This window comes from Schistocerca cancellata, chromosome 7 (assembly GCF_023864275.1).
Source record: "Schistocerca cancellata isolate TAMUIC-IGC-003103 chromosome 7, iqSchCanc2.1, whole genome shotgun sequence".
NCBI lineage: Eukaryota > Metazoa > Arthropoda > Insecta > Orthoptera > Acrididae > Schistocerca > Schistocerca cancellata.
Genome location: NC_064632.1, coordinates 433,982,608 through 433,998,306, shown reverse-complemented (window position 1 = coordinate 433,998,306; position 15,699 = coordinate 433,982,608). Strand labels below are relative to the sequence as shown.

Below are 15,699 nucleotides of genomic sequence, written 5' to 3'. Positions count from 1 at the left end.
TCCTGTTCTGCTTTGTTCACTAATGCATATGCACTTGTTTTCGTACCTGTGCACAGTAAAGTGGAGTTTGTTACACTGTTATTTTGTGTATTACTTTATATGAAGGAGACAGTGTCACTATTTAATTGATGACTCTGAGGAAATTGTGCTCTCATGAATATATTATCTACTTTGATTCACATAGATACATACCACCATGACTACTATGGATAACCTACCACACATGATCAATGGTGATATCCACAACATTAAAAATGAGTTCAAGGTTTACAGCACCTGGCTCCTGTACTTCAACCACCAAATTCTATGACATGAACATATCCATCTCTGAACATTATGGCTTCAGCCACACTGGTTCTGACATCAGACATAGTGAAGCAAACACAGAACACTGTTCTGCACAGCCACATATCTGTGCTGTGTGACATCTCATCCAGAGTGATCATGAATATGGTTCTTCCACCCACACTGTTTCTATCTGTGAGAGCAACAGCCTTTCCACTCATTGGCTCTCATGGTCCAGCCACATCATGTTTGCAAATTTAAGCCCCACCATTTATGCCCCACCATTTATGCCCCACCATTTATGCCCCACCATTTATGCCCCACCATTTATGCCCCACCATTTATGCCCCACCATTTATGCCCCACCATTTATGCCCCACCATTTATGCCCCACCAACTAGGAATCTGGTTTGCAATAATGGAGAACATTTTCACACTATAGAAAATCAGTGACAATTTTGGACAGTTCACCTTATTGACCAGTAATTCCATCAATGTGCTACTTTAGTGGTGTCTGACACATTAGAACCCCACTCCCCTCTAGCAAGATTAAAATTCTCTGGAGACGGCACTGATTTTGTGCTGCACAAAACCAATGTATCAAAACCAAATCCTGTACCATGAGAAGCATAGTAACAAAACACAATATGAACCCTGGTGATAAATGCATGGAATGATAGATGCCAGTATCATTCCAGATGTTTTGCTATTATACAATCTGGCAACAACAATTGCTACCCCTATGTGACGTTAATCTTAATAGCTCACGAAGGAAATCCATTATGCAGGTTGCCAATATATTGCACATCTGCTCAATTTGCACACCACAGTGGCCATAGCAACAACTCACTTTCATTCTGAAGACAGCCAAACTATACCAGACCAGTCTGAAGTACCACCACTTCACTGTGAGCTCTCCTCCACCTGCAGTTCACCAAGTTTTCCTGAGGACCTACAAACTCATTGCACAATCATTGAAAAACAGACTGAACAGTTGGAAACACTACAACTGTGGACCACTACAGCTAAGAGCATTTGCATCCCTCATACCTCCCCACCCCTATCACACAGTCTCAAGACCACTCAGGTAAACATTTGCTGGTTCCACAGACATTTTAGTCACCTGGCTACAAACTGCAAGAACCACGTTTGCACCCCAACACCAAACACCAATCTTATTCAAGTGTAATGCAGAACATCATTCACCTATAGCACATACTGTTTGAGAACAGTCAGCACCCAAAGCCAAAAAGATATTTTACAATTGTTCATTGTACTGTTTTGACATAACTTTGATGCTGCCAACTACCAAATGACTACACAAGACTGCAAAACAAAGTTAGTTTGTCATTGGCTACATACAGACTTCATGTTTTTAATCAACACAAAATGCCATGCTCTACCCAGACTCGAAACACAGTATGATTCCTTTAATGACAGTTAATGATTCTGTCATATGCACATACAGTCACAAGACTTTGGACTTGGCCATCACTCTCACCAAGAATGCCAAATGGACTGTCACATTAATAAAGATTGTTCAACCTATTTTTGGCACTGATTTCCTCACACATGCATGTCACTTTAATTTTGTATCAGGGTGGATAATGTAAATGCTACCATATAGAATGACAATGATCATTACTGGGAGTCCTAACACCAGAACTTAAAGTTAGACTTCCATTCCACGGAAAAAGAGTACACAGTATTCAGGCATAAAATGGCCAACTTATGTAAGAACAACATGGTAACGTAGCATTGAAAACAGAAGGTGAACTCCAAGCGGCTATGAAAACACTGGAAGAGCTTAGAATACCTACACAATGCAACTGTGCTCTGGCACAGCAGTGTCCATGGATAAGCCCCCCGTGAAGCTACAGTGTGTGATCCCACACCCCATGGCGCATCAAACCCATACCAACCCTACCTGTTCCATCATGTGCAAGTCAGATCACGCTGTATCAGCTATCACTAACTTCGACGGAGATGGGCAGACACTGACAAGCAGATAGGGCGGGGCAGTGTGGGACCTACAATATTGTTTTTCAAACTTTCTGGGTCCTTGGCTCTCTCCCATTGTATATAAGCAAGGGGCAATTTCTGTTGTACAATATTTGTTCAAAAATTCCGGAACTGTAACCCCAAATTTTTTTCTATATTACCTTTTACTTATTGTGCATGGCCTCAAAAATATTTTTCTCCACAACTGATATGCCATTCCCAACACAGTTTCCACTTTTGTAAGCAGTCTTGGTATGTCTTTTGCTGGGTTGTGTGAAATGCCATCTGCGAATTTTCTTTTATTTCATCTATCTATGTAAATCTTCATCCTTTCAATGGAGTTTTCAACTTTGGAAATAAAAACATGTCCACAGGGTCCTGGTCTGGAGAATATGGAAGATAAGGCAGCATAGTCATTTCATTTTTTGTGCAATAGTCACACACCAACAGGAATCAATGTGAAGGTGTGTTATGATGCAAGAACCATGAATTGTCTCATCACATTTCAGGTTGTTTCCTTGTCAGATTTTCTCACAAGCATCACAACACATACCAAAATTGTGAACATACTGGAATTTTTTTGAACAGACCTTGTAATATAGTCTACATGTAAAAAGTTAAGAAACAGTGCTATCTTTAGTAATTGCTAAGTTAATCAAGTTTTAATATTATTACATCTTATTCTTGCAACAAAATCAGTGGGAATGATGAGACTGTTCCTTCTTCATCAGATCTTAAATCTTTGGACAAGACTTGATGTGACTTAACTGTTCTTACACATTCACTCATGATTCATTTATCATGTTGTTGACTGCCAGTACTGAAAAACCAACATTACACTGTTGGGAACAGAATTAAAACTCATGAGATCTTTTCACCTACTAGCAAATTATCCTGCATCACCATGTGCAAAACTCAAGCAGTTTTGACAAAACCAATCTCGATTTCAATGTGGAGTGTGTAGAAATATTAATAAATTGCTCTTTTTTCTTCAATGGTAAGTGTTGATGTAAACTCTTTAACGAAGTGACCTTGTATTTATCTACTAGATCCAGAAAGTACTTCAGAAAGTTAGCATTGAGCTCAGCTCAATTATCCTCAAGCACAAACTTCAATTATTCACTCAACTGAATCATTGTCTTTTTCAACTCAACAGTCTGACTTGTTTGATGTTGCCCACCATTAATTCCTGTCATGTGCCAATCTCTTCGTCTCAGAGTAGCATTTGCAACCTATGTCCTCAGTTATTTGTTGGATGTGTTCCAAACTGTCCTCCACAGTTTTTACTCTCTACAGCTCCATCTAGTACCATGGAAGTTATTCCCTGATGTCTTAACATATGTCCTATCATCCTATCCCTTCTTGTCAGAGTATTCCATATGTTCCTTTCCTCTCCAATTCTACACAGAACATCCTCATTCCCTACCATAATTTTCAACATTTGTCTGTAGCACCACATCTCAAATGCTTTAATTCTCTTCTGTGCCAGTTTCCCCACATTCCATATTTCAGTACCAAATATGCTGTGCTCCAAAACTACATTCACAGAAATTTCTTCCCCAAATTACGGCCTATGTTTGATACTAGTATACTTATGTTGGCCAGGAATGCCCTTTTTGCCAGTGCTGGACTGCTTCTGATGGTGTTCTTGCTCAGTCTGTTATTTGTTATTTTGCTGCCTTGCTAGCAGAATTCCTTAACTCCATCTACTTCATGACCATCAATCCTGATGTTAAGTTTCTCACTGTCCTCGTTTCTGCTGCTTCTCATTAATTTTGTCTTTCTTTGATTTACTCTCAATCCATATCTGTACTCATTAGATTGTTCATTCCAATCAGCAGATCTGTAATTCTTCAATTTCACTGAAAATAGCACCATTATCAGCAAATCTTAGCATTGATATGCTTTCACCTTTAATATCAGTTCCACTCCTGAACCTTTCTTTTATTTCCATCATTGCTTCTGTGATATATATGAAGGTCATTCAATAAGCAATGCCCCACATTCTTTTAAAAAGCCATTAATATACACAGACAAACGTCCTTGTTGGTGCTTCACATTTTATGTCTGTTCTGTGTACCGGTGAGGTTTCGTACAGTTCTGGCAGATGGCAGAGCATCAAAATGGCATCTACATATGACTCATTACAAGGAGCATGCCATATTGAATTCTTGTGTGCAGAAAAAGAAACTGTTGTGAACATCCATAAATGTTTGTGTACAGTGTACGGTGATGCTGTAGTTGATAGGAGTACAGTTGAGCTATGGGTAAAGAAAGTTACAACGTCAGGAAATGCAGAAACAGATCTCCATGATCAACAACACTCAGGATGTCCTGTCACAGCCACTGCTCCAGACATTCTGAATCGTGTGGATGTCATTATTCATCCTGACCAGTGCATCAGAACTTGATGCACGATGGGTTCCACGAATGCTCACAGCAGATCACAAGATTCAAAGAAAGGCCATTTCATCTGAATTGTTGGAGCATTCTGTGACCAATGGAGAAGCCTTTTCATCACAGATCACTATGGGGAATGAAATTTTGGTGCACCAGTTTGTACCATAAACAAAAAGGCATTCCACGTAGTGGTGGTATCCTCATTCTCCACAAAAGAAGAAAATGTTTGGTGACTGTCTTCTGGGATTATATTGGCATCATTCTTGTGGATGTGATGCCAATAGGGTCAACCATCAATTCAGAGGCATATATGAAGACTCCGAATAAACTCAAGAACCATTTCAGACATGTTTGATCGGACAAGAATCTAGCAGAAATCTTACTCCAACATGATAATGCATGGGCACACACAAATCTGAGAACCCAGGAAGACACCACCAATTTGGGTGGACATCATTGCCTCATCCACCCTACAGTCCAAACCTGGCACCCTCTGACTTCCATCTCTTTGGGCCACTTGAACACAATTTGAAGACGATGAGTGAGCCAGTCATGCAGCAAAAATATTGCTACACCTACAGGACAAGAGCTTTTACCAGCAGGGAATACATGCTCTTCCACAACATTGGCATAGGGACATAGAATGTGATGGAGACAACGAGCACTGACAAGACATGTTGATGTATATTGTCACCAAATCCTGACTGTTAACAATAAATATGTTCTGAGAAAAAGAATATGGGGTATTACTTATTAAACAACTCTCATACATTGAACATAGGGGTGAAAGACTGCATCTCTTTCTTACACTCTTTTTAATCTGAGTTAATCTGAGTTCTTGGTCTTCTACTCGTATTACTCCCTCTTGGCTCCTACACATCTTATATTACCCATCTCATTCTATAGCTTACCCCAATTTTCCTCAGAATTTTTAGCACCTTATACCATTTGACGATGTCTGATACTTTTTCCAGGTCAACAAATCCCATGAACGTGTGTGTATTTTCCTTTAGTCTTGCTTCCATTATCAACCACAATGTCAGAACTTCCTCTCCCATGCCTTTATCTTTACTTAAGTCAAGCTGATTGTCTTACAATTCTCACACTTGTTATCTCTTGCAGTCTTTGGCATTGTGTGGATGATATTTTCCCAAAGTTGGATGGGTATCACCAGACTCTCATTCCACACACCAATACGAATCTTCATTTTGTTGCCACTTCCACCAATGGTTTTAAAAATCCTGATGGAATATTATCTATACCTTCTGCCTTATCTGATCTTAAGTCTTCCAATGCTCTTTTAAATTCTGATTCTAATACTGGATCCCCTATCTCTTCCATACTGACTCGTGTCTCTTCTTCAATAACACCAGACAAATCTTCTGTCTTATACCATTGTTGTACTCTCTAAACTTATCCAAACTGTCCTCTGCATTTAACAGTGGAATTTCTACTGCACTCTTGATATTACCACACTCACTTTTAATTTCACCAAAAGTTATTTTGACTGCTTGGTTTGCTGAGCCAGTCATTCCAACAATTATTTCTTTTTCCATTTCTTCACATTCTTCATGCAGCCATTTCATCTTGGGTTCCCCACACTTCTTATTTCATTCCTAAGTGACTTATTCCTGTATTTCTGAATCTATCTTGACATTTTTGTACTTCCTTCTTTGTTTTTCTTTCCAATTTCTGTGACTGTCCTTTTTACAGATGTCCATTCCTCTTCAAATGAACTGCTTACTTAGCTATTCCTTATTGCAGTATCAGCAGCCTTCGAGAACGTCATGCATCACTCTTCATAGGCTAGTACTTCCACATCACACTTCCTTGTGTATCCAATCCTCCTGACGTATCTCTAACTTCAGCCTACTCTTCATCACTGCTGAATTGTGATCTGCTCCTGGGTGTGCCCTACAATCCAGTATCTGATTTCGGAATCCCTGTGACCATGATGTAATCTAACTGAAATATTTCTGTATCATCTTGCCTTTTCCAAGTATATCCCATCCTCTTGTGATTCTTGAACAGAATATTCACTATTACTAGCTGAAATTGATTACAGAATTCAATTAGTCTTTCTCTCCTCTAATTTCTTGCCCCAAGCCCATCTTCTCCTGTTACCTTTTCTTCGACTCCTTCCCCTACAACTGCATTCCAGTCCCCCATGACTATTATATTTTCATCCCCCTTTATGTACTGTATTGCCCTTTCAATAACTTCACATACTTTCTCTATCTCTTTATCTTCAGCTTGCGACATCAGCATGTATACCTGAACTACCGTTATCAGTGTTGGTTTGCTGTCAATTCTGATAAGAACAACCTTATCACTAAACTGTTCACAGTAACACACTCTCTGCCCTACCTTTATTTTCATAATGAATCCTATTCTTTTTATACCATTTTCTGCTGCTGTTGGTATTACCATATACTAATCTGACCAGAAATTCCTGTCATCTTACCATTTCACTTCATTGACCCCTACTGTATCTAAACTGAGCCTTTCCATTTCCCTTTTCAGTTTTTCTAGCTTCCCTACCACATTCAAACTTCTGATATTCCATGCCCCGACTTGTAGGAAGTTATCTTTTGTTGGTTATTCAATCTTTTCTCATGGTCACCTCTCCCTTCCCAGTCCCTTCCCAGTCCCTTCCCAGAGATTCGAATGAGGTACTGTTCCTGAATCTTTTTCCCAATGGAGAGATCATCATGGCACTTTTTCAGTTACAGACCACATGTCCTATGGACACTCAATATGTCTAATTTAGTACTTTCCATTACCTTATGCATCCTCATTCTGTTTGATCACTGCTGACTCTTTCACCTGAAGGGACAGCTTCCCTCCCCAAGAGCAAGAGAGTGCTCTGAACCTCCATCCACCCCTCCACCTTCTTTGACAAAGCTGTTAGCAGACTGAGGGTGACCTCTTATGCCATAAGTCTTCGGCCGCCAATAATGATGATTTTTATTTGAAATTTAAGTGGTGGCAAGGTTCAGGCACAGGACCAAGGACATTTTCTTTACTAATCAAGGACTCTACTCCTTTAACACTCTGTAAAGACCAAGGAAAAGATGTCTATCATCCTACATTTTCTCCAGAGTAATAGTTTCTTCCTGGAAGATAAAGTTTTCTGTGACAGTTGCAGAAAGTTGGTCTCATTACCTTGAAGGGATACACTCAGTAAATTTGGTATTTTAAAGATGTTAAAGATATACCAGCTTCAAAGCAGTCATTGTATACACACTTCCCAAACTCTCATGTTTCTCTTGAACAAGATCATTGTTTAATTTTTAAGGACATCATATTCATCACTGACTGTAGAAATTATTTATTTCACAATTGCAATTTCGGCCTTCTGGTTATTTTCAAGTCTTACTGCAAAAGCTAAAAGAATACAAAAATGAAGCACAGGGTGTATGTATGGAACTGGACAAACATGTCATAGACAGTAGTAAATTACAAAATACTGTGAAAATAATCCATTGCTTACATTTTGTCTTTGCACATGTCAGATTTTAAAATCATCTGACATGTACACATGTTGTGGTCAAACCTAAGCCTTTTCACTTTAGAGATAAAGCGAACAGTTTATTTCATCCTCTGTACATTTCACTGCATCTACAGTTTTATGGCAATGACTTCCAAAATTTGTTATGATTCTTTGAATTTTATCCATAGACAGTGCGACATGATATGGCATATCTATGAAAAATTTTGTTTAATGTAGAAGCATCATTTACAAACATTGAACAAGTCAATCTTTGCAATATGTACTGACTATCAGTTGAAAATCAATGCTGGCTTAAAGAAGTGGTGCACATTTTTCAAGACCCATTTGGTTCCTTTTTTACTGTTGGTACTCTAAATACACTCACGTTATCTCGAGTTCCTAAGGTATTATAATTCTGCAGTTATTGGAGACATTCTACTGGACATAAGGCAATCAGTGTAGTACTAATATGACAGATGTAACTGCCACTGCATCTTATGGAAACATTTGGAGAGCATTCAAATGGTTGTTCAGCAAATGCAAAATGCTCTGTACATTCACCAAACTTTACACTTCTATACTTTTATCTGTGGTGAAAATTAAAACAAGAGGTCATTATATAACTCATGAAGAAATGAAATGCCTTACAACATGGGCCAATGCTGCTGTTAACTCCAGAAGAAATTTAACATGCAGCATTGTTTCTCTAGTTTCACTTTATAGCATGTAACAATGCTCAAGGTCAATATTATGAGCACTTGGTATGACAGCCATGATAATAAACATGTAAACTATACCCGAGTTAAGCATGCACTTACATCTGATATAGTACAACTGATGTTTGTGGAATCTCTTCACCTAACAGCAGGACATTGGTTTGTGGTGCAAGTTGTCTTGATACTATTTGACCAAGTCCCATACATAACACATAGTTCTCTCAGAAGCTTCTTTCAAATGTCACAGAAGAAAGTATTTAGTTACATTAGAAAAAAATAAAAACGAAGACTGTGATAATACAGTGACTGCAAAGAAAAAAAAATTACTTTCAAACATTACAAAATTCACCATACTGTCCATTATAACTTTATGTAAACCACACATTGATATAAATGTGTTGAAGGCTCACCTGGAAGACAGTGTCCACAGCAGCATCTTTATCAGATATTTGACATATTACACCAGCTGCCAGAAGATGAGTGCAGAATTGCACTGCAAGAATTGTTAGGTCCTGGTCTGACAGATACAGCTTCAGGTAGTGGCCATCTGGAAATGCTGAGAGGAACCAGTTTACCAGTATTAGGCCTGTAAACATAACACAAACTCATGCACATGTCATCTTCTGGAAATAGACTGGTGTTGGCCCTAAATCATGTCTCTACCAATTTGTCAGCATTTGTAATCCACCAACACACAACAGCATACATGGAAAACTGCAGCTGCCACTGGTACTGTACCTGTAGTACATTTGTAGACTGCTTTTACGAGGATTTTGGACATGTTTTGATTACAATTTAAGAATAACAAAAACAACAGAATTCATGTGTACATGCATTTACATAAGTACAGGCATAGTTTTACAAGGATGGAACAGTTTGTTGACCATTGCATTATGGTAGCAATCTTCCTTGCATTTAGCTGAAGCAATCTGTGGAAATCACAGAAATTCTAAATCAGGATGGCCAGATGAAGACTGGGGCCTCTACCCTCTACTGTTTAATACCGTCTTTCAAAAAAGTTATTTAATAATGTAAAAGGGTATTGTTACACTCTCACAGCCAGTTAATGTGCATGCTACAAACATTGTTTTGTAATATAGAACTACACACTATCAGTTGATGTCAGGACCATAATAAAGATGTTTGTTTTCCAATTTGTGTGCCGCAACTTTCCACTTGCTAGCCTTAAAAACTGGGTTAGTGGTCTTCTATAAGGACTGAAATGTTGTCCACAGAAGAAGATAAGGTGTTAGTATTATACATTCCACAGCTTTTGAAAAGTTTTTCTAGGAAATAAAAAAGAAAAAAAAAAACAGACAGTATATAAATGTTATGTCAATTAACAATGATAATGATGATAATAAAATTATGTTACCTTTTTTACAAATCAATACTCTGTAATGTAAGGTATCATTTACTGGATTCACTAGGAAATGTACTGTAACAGGTACTTTTTAAATGTTTTTAAGTAAATTTGTTTAGTAATCTATTTAATCTCCTTGGACAATTAATTGTACAATCTTATTCCTTGGGAGAAAAAATTATTTTGAGTTTTACATCCATTCTGTCTTGGTGAATATAATTTCAGTCTAGATCTTGTTCTATGGTCACTGACACAGCTGTCTGTGCAATAATTATCAACGTTGTTTTTTTTATGTGTACAACTGATTGGTAAATGTACTCACAAGTTGTAGTAACGTATGCACAGTTTAAAGCTGCATGCATTAGCAGTGATGTTATCCATGAGAGTGTACCGCAAAATAGCAGTACTGTGAACTTCTGATACAGCCAGACACAGGCAAGTGCCTATTTAAACCCTGTCACACTCTGCTCATGCTCAGTTATGTTGCTACTGCTTGCATATATGTGACTTACCTTACTGTGTTCAGAGTATGTGATGGTGATTGGTGTACATGCCACAGTCTAATAATGTTGTACTAAGATTCTTGATTGTGTTGCGAGTCCAGGTTATGAGATAAGGTTTAGTAAAAATCCCTTGTGTTTTTAACAGATCTTTACAGTGAGCTCAACTATTACTTCTAGTTCTTATACTTATGGCCCTTGATTCATCAACTGTCTCTATTTATAAATTCACTGGAAATGTTAGATGTAATACAGGTATGGTTTATGTCAGAAATCAATTATATATGCACTATACTTCGTATGTCCCACATGGCTATCAAATAGAAGTACCATTTCTGACTATTCAATTACAACTGCAAAAACTTTTTACATTTCCAGAAAAAGACCATGCATGATTGTTATTCATTATGAAATTATGTACTTTGAATAAATGCTATAACGCTGTGAGTACTCACAAATTTCTATCACATATACTGAAAAAATATCTATATTTAACAAGAAAGATGATGAGACTTACCAAACAAAAGCGCTGGCAGGTCGATAGACACACAAACACAAACATACACACGGACAGAATTGGTGAGACAAGAAATTTGTGGCACGATTTAACCAAAAAAAGCAATCAGTTAATAGACATGTTCTCAGACATCAAGGAATCATCACCACAAATTTAGTACTGGAGGTAAGTGTGTGCATGAGGGTGTGGGGGGAATCATAGAAGGGAGACCAAGAGATGAATACAGTAAGGAGAATCAGGAAGATGTGGGTTGCAGTAGTTATTCAGAGATGAAGAGACTCACACTGGATAGAGTAGTGGGGGAAAGCTGCATGAAACCACTCTCTGGCCTGAAGACCACAGCAAAAAGTAATTCTAGTCTGACACACATGAACTTTGGAGTCATATTCAGGAATTTTGCATTGCCATTCTGGGCAAGATCAACACAGCATGCTCAAGAGGATGTGCACATTCAGCTTTCTGCCGTCTTCAGGACTTTGAGACATATTGAATCATTGGCTTCATGGACATGGGAGCGCAATACCGACAGATTGCCCAAACAGTTGGCCGTAACATAATTAACTGCAGAGCAACTGACTGACAAGGTCCACAAGAAGATCAAAGACATGTTCAACTGCTTCTGATGAATAAATGAGTGACAGCAGCAGAGCACTCGGCACACAATACAGTCAGACGAGAATATATTATTGAAAGTTGGGTTGAGATCTCAGACTTTCTTACATTAGTTACCTCTAACTGTGTATCACAGAGACTGAAATGATTTAAAGCCAGAGTATACTGGGACACTGAGTGGTATTATCTGGTGTTTAGTAATGAGTCTCGCTTCTGTTTCTAGTGGTCAGATTGCGCCAAGCATCAATTAAGAGACCGGTATCCTTGCAGTTACTGGAATTTTGGTGTGAGATACTATCTATTTTGTGTGTGTGTGTGTGTGTGTGTGTGTGTGTGTGTGTGTGTGTGTGTGTGTGTATGTGTGTGTGTGGATTTTATACTTTTTTTTTTCTTCGTGGGACCAAATGGTGAGGTTATTAGTCCTGTGATTCTGAAGTTAGCCACAGATGCTAAAAGTGGACGGATCCAGTCAGCAGTCAATTTATAAAATAATGAAGTTAAAACACACAGTAAAAGGTGAGACCAAATATAAAAACTAGAAAAAAAGTGGGTGGTCTTTCCATGGGGTCCCAGACTGTGAGGACGGGAAGAGCAATCCCAACCACAACCACAACCATCCTGCCCCTGCTCCAAGAGCAAATTAAGATCTTATATCTGGAAATAAAAACTACTTTCACAGAGGAAACTAAGGACCAGTTCAACCATCTGTGAATTGTATGCAAAGTTTAAATTTAAGGAATCAGGAAGACTATACCCAGCATGAAGGGCCAAAAGAAGGGGACATGCCACCAATATGTGGGATCCAATCAGTCTGGCTACACAACCACATTGTGGGGGTGGTTCGTTATGTAGGAGGAAACAATGGGTGAGCTAGCTATGACCAATGGGTAAACAGTATACAATAGTGGGCTCTTTCCAATAGGAATGGAAGGAAGAGTGCCAAACTGCAGTAGACTCCTTGATTATTCGCACTTTATTACTATGAGCACTAGAGCGCAGCAGATGTCATTCCATTTTTGGGCAGAGAGATGGTTGGTTTAAAAGAGAGGAGAAAGGACAAAACTATAAGGTCATCAGTCCCTTGTTTCTAATAAAACAATGCCACAAGTATGACAATAAAACAGATGAGACTTATATAACACAAAATGAAATAAAAAAGAAAAAAAAAACCACAAGAATGAAGGAAAAGCAACGAACACAAAATTGGTTGATTGTGGTTGAAGGGACCAAACAGCAAGGTCATCAGTCCCGTGTTTCAGATGTGGTCCATTCAGACAGACTGACATTCAGAAAAGTCAGAATGATAAAAGGTGAAAGGCTAAAAAACGTAAAAGTGCAGTCATGTTGTCAATGGTAAAACCAAAATGAGGGACGTCAGCAAGTGAGCAACCCCAAAGCTATGCTAGAGGCAGGAAATATACCACCTCTGATGCAGTACAGGCGAGACCACCTGCTATTCAAAAGCATTCAACCACTAAAATGTAGAAGTGCTTATTGTAAAAGGAGACTAACCAATTCTAAAAAGTGATAAAAACAAAGTAAAAGGGAAAGAAAAGAGGATCTTGGCCAGGGAGGGGAGTCAGGAATCTCCAAACACAGCTTACAGTGGGAGACATCCCAACACTCATCGCCCTGCCCCCATTCCGGAGCAAGATTAAAAACCTTGGAACTGAAAATAAAAACCACTTTCATGGAGGAAACACAGAACCATTTCAACCATCCAGGAATTGTCCACCAATATTAAAGGTAAAGTGCAGGGAAGTCTGTACTTAGCATGCAGAGCCAAAAGAAGGGGGCATTCCACCAAAATGTGGGCTACTGACAGGAAGGCTCCACAACCACAAAGTGGGGGTGGCTCATTACGCAAAAGAAAACCATGGTCAGCCTGGTATGGCCGATGTGGAGATGACACAGAGTGGTCGAGTCCTTTTGGGAGAGGCAGAAGGAAGGACGCCATGGGACAGGTGTCGCCTTAATCGCACAAAGTTTATTAGACAGGGAGGTAGCCTCCCAAGAGTTGACCCATGATTGTGTGAAATGGGAGTTGATGTGAAGCCATAAATCCGCTGCAGGAGGGGTTACAGAGAAAAGGGGGGTGGGGAGGGGGGGGATAGGTGACTGCTTCCCCAGCCACACGATCAGCAAGCTCATTACCTGAGATACTCATATGGCCAGGGACCCAAAGGGAGTCAACAGAACAAGTAGCAAGGTGAAGATCAGCAAGATGGTCATGGATGGCTGAGACAAAGGCATGGCGGGAAAAACACTGGTCAATAGCCTGAAGGCCACTCATTGAGTCCATACATAAGAAAACTTGGTGGAGTTTGGACTGTTTAATGAAGGTAATGGCCTGGGAAATTGCCATCAATTCCGCAGTAAACACCCCACATATAGTTGGCAGGAGATGATTTTCCGTGCCAACAGAGGACTTGAAGGAATATCCCACATGACCAGCAGATTTTGATCCATCAGTGTAAAAAACAACAGCATCCTGAAACGCCCATAAAATTCGGCAGAAACAAACAGTGTAACACCATCGGGGGAATGGAATCTTTCGGATCTCGGTGGAGATCCATCCGAATCCGGGGCTGAGGAACTAACCAAGCGGGGTGATGGGGAGAGAATGTGGGAGACAGGACAAAGAAGGAAGCTGAAAATCATGGCGAAGAGACGCAAGGCAGAGCACAACCGGTAAACCCGTTGGGCAGGAACCAAGTGGGTGATGGCCTTGGTCTGGGAACAGGATAGAATAGGAAGGATGAGTGGGAGAGCAACGGACAGTGATTGCATAAGAAACCAGAAGTTGGGACCACCGAACAGAAAGGAGGGAGGGGGGGGGGGGGGGGGGGGGGACCCAGCTTCAACCAAGAGACTATCAACACGGCTAATAGGGAAGGCACCGATGGCCAAACAGATACCACGATGGTGGACCGCATCCAGGAGGCACAGTGTGGAAGAAGCAGCCAAACCATAAACTTGACAACCATAGTCCAAACAAGACAGCACTAAAGCCGGATAAAGGCAGAGAAGGATGGACCGGTCCGCATCCCAAGAGGTGTGGGCAAGGAAGCGAAGGACATAAAGTTTAAGGAAACATCCTACCTTCAGAAGTCTGATATGAGGCAGTCAAGTGAGCTTGTTGTCGAAAAGAAGACCCAGGAAACGAAACTGTAGGACCACAGGTAATACTTGTGCATCGAGGTAGAGCTCCAGATAAGGGTGGACCGTAGTATGGTGACAGAAGTGGACCACCCATGATTTTAGAGGAGAGAATTGAGATGGTCCAAGCAGAGGCACGTCATATAGCTCCCTGGAGCTGCTGCTCTGCAGAGGCCATCGAAGAGAAGCTAACCCAAATGCAGAAATCATCCACATACAGAGCAGAAGTGACCAAAGGACCGACGGAGGCCACAAGTCCATCTATAGCAATGAGGAAAAGAACTACACTCAATATTGTTTCTGTTGAAGGAAAGCAGCTGGATAGGAGGATGAGGATGATGCTGATGATGTTGCAAAATGGGTTGCAAGATGTTCCATGAGAATCAGCGGGTCCATGCAAAGGCCATCCAGGAGGTGAAGGCCCAGAAGGTAGACTGCTGATGGCAACCTTGGAGAGAGCAAAGTGTAGCCCATACCCGTGACATAGGGACAGTAGAACCGAGGGAAGAAACAAAGTGTTCCCAACAGATCCATTTGCTCTGTTTAATTAAGTAACGGGCTCTACAGCAAAGGACAGTAGAACCGAGGAAAGAAACAAAGTGTTTCCAAGATATCTGTTCGTTCTGTTTGATTAAGTAATGGGTTTTATAGTG

The 15,699-nt window shown here is 40.0% G+C and overlaps 1 protein-coding gene across 1 annotated transcript in view; it reads right to left on the bottom strand.

Moving 5' to 3' along the window:
• The window catches only part of LOC126092813 (formin-2-like), a 209,990-nt gene that overhangs the window by 182,728 nt on the left and 11,563 nt on the right, over nt 1–15,699 (bottom strand). The window contains exon 2 of the mRNA XM_049908542.1: nt 9,306–9,481. Within this exon, the coding sequence (XP_049764499.1) occupies nt 9,306–9,481 (176 nt within the window). The remainder of the gene's footprint in view (nt 1–9,305; nt 9,482–15,699) is intronic.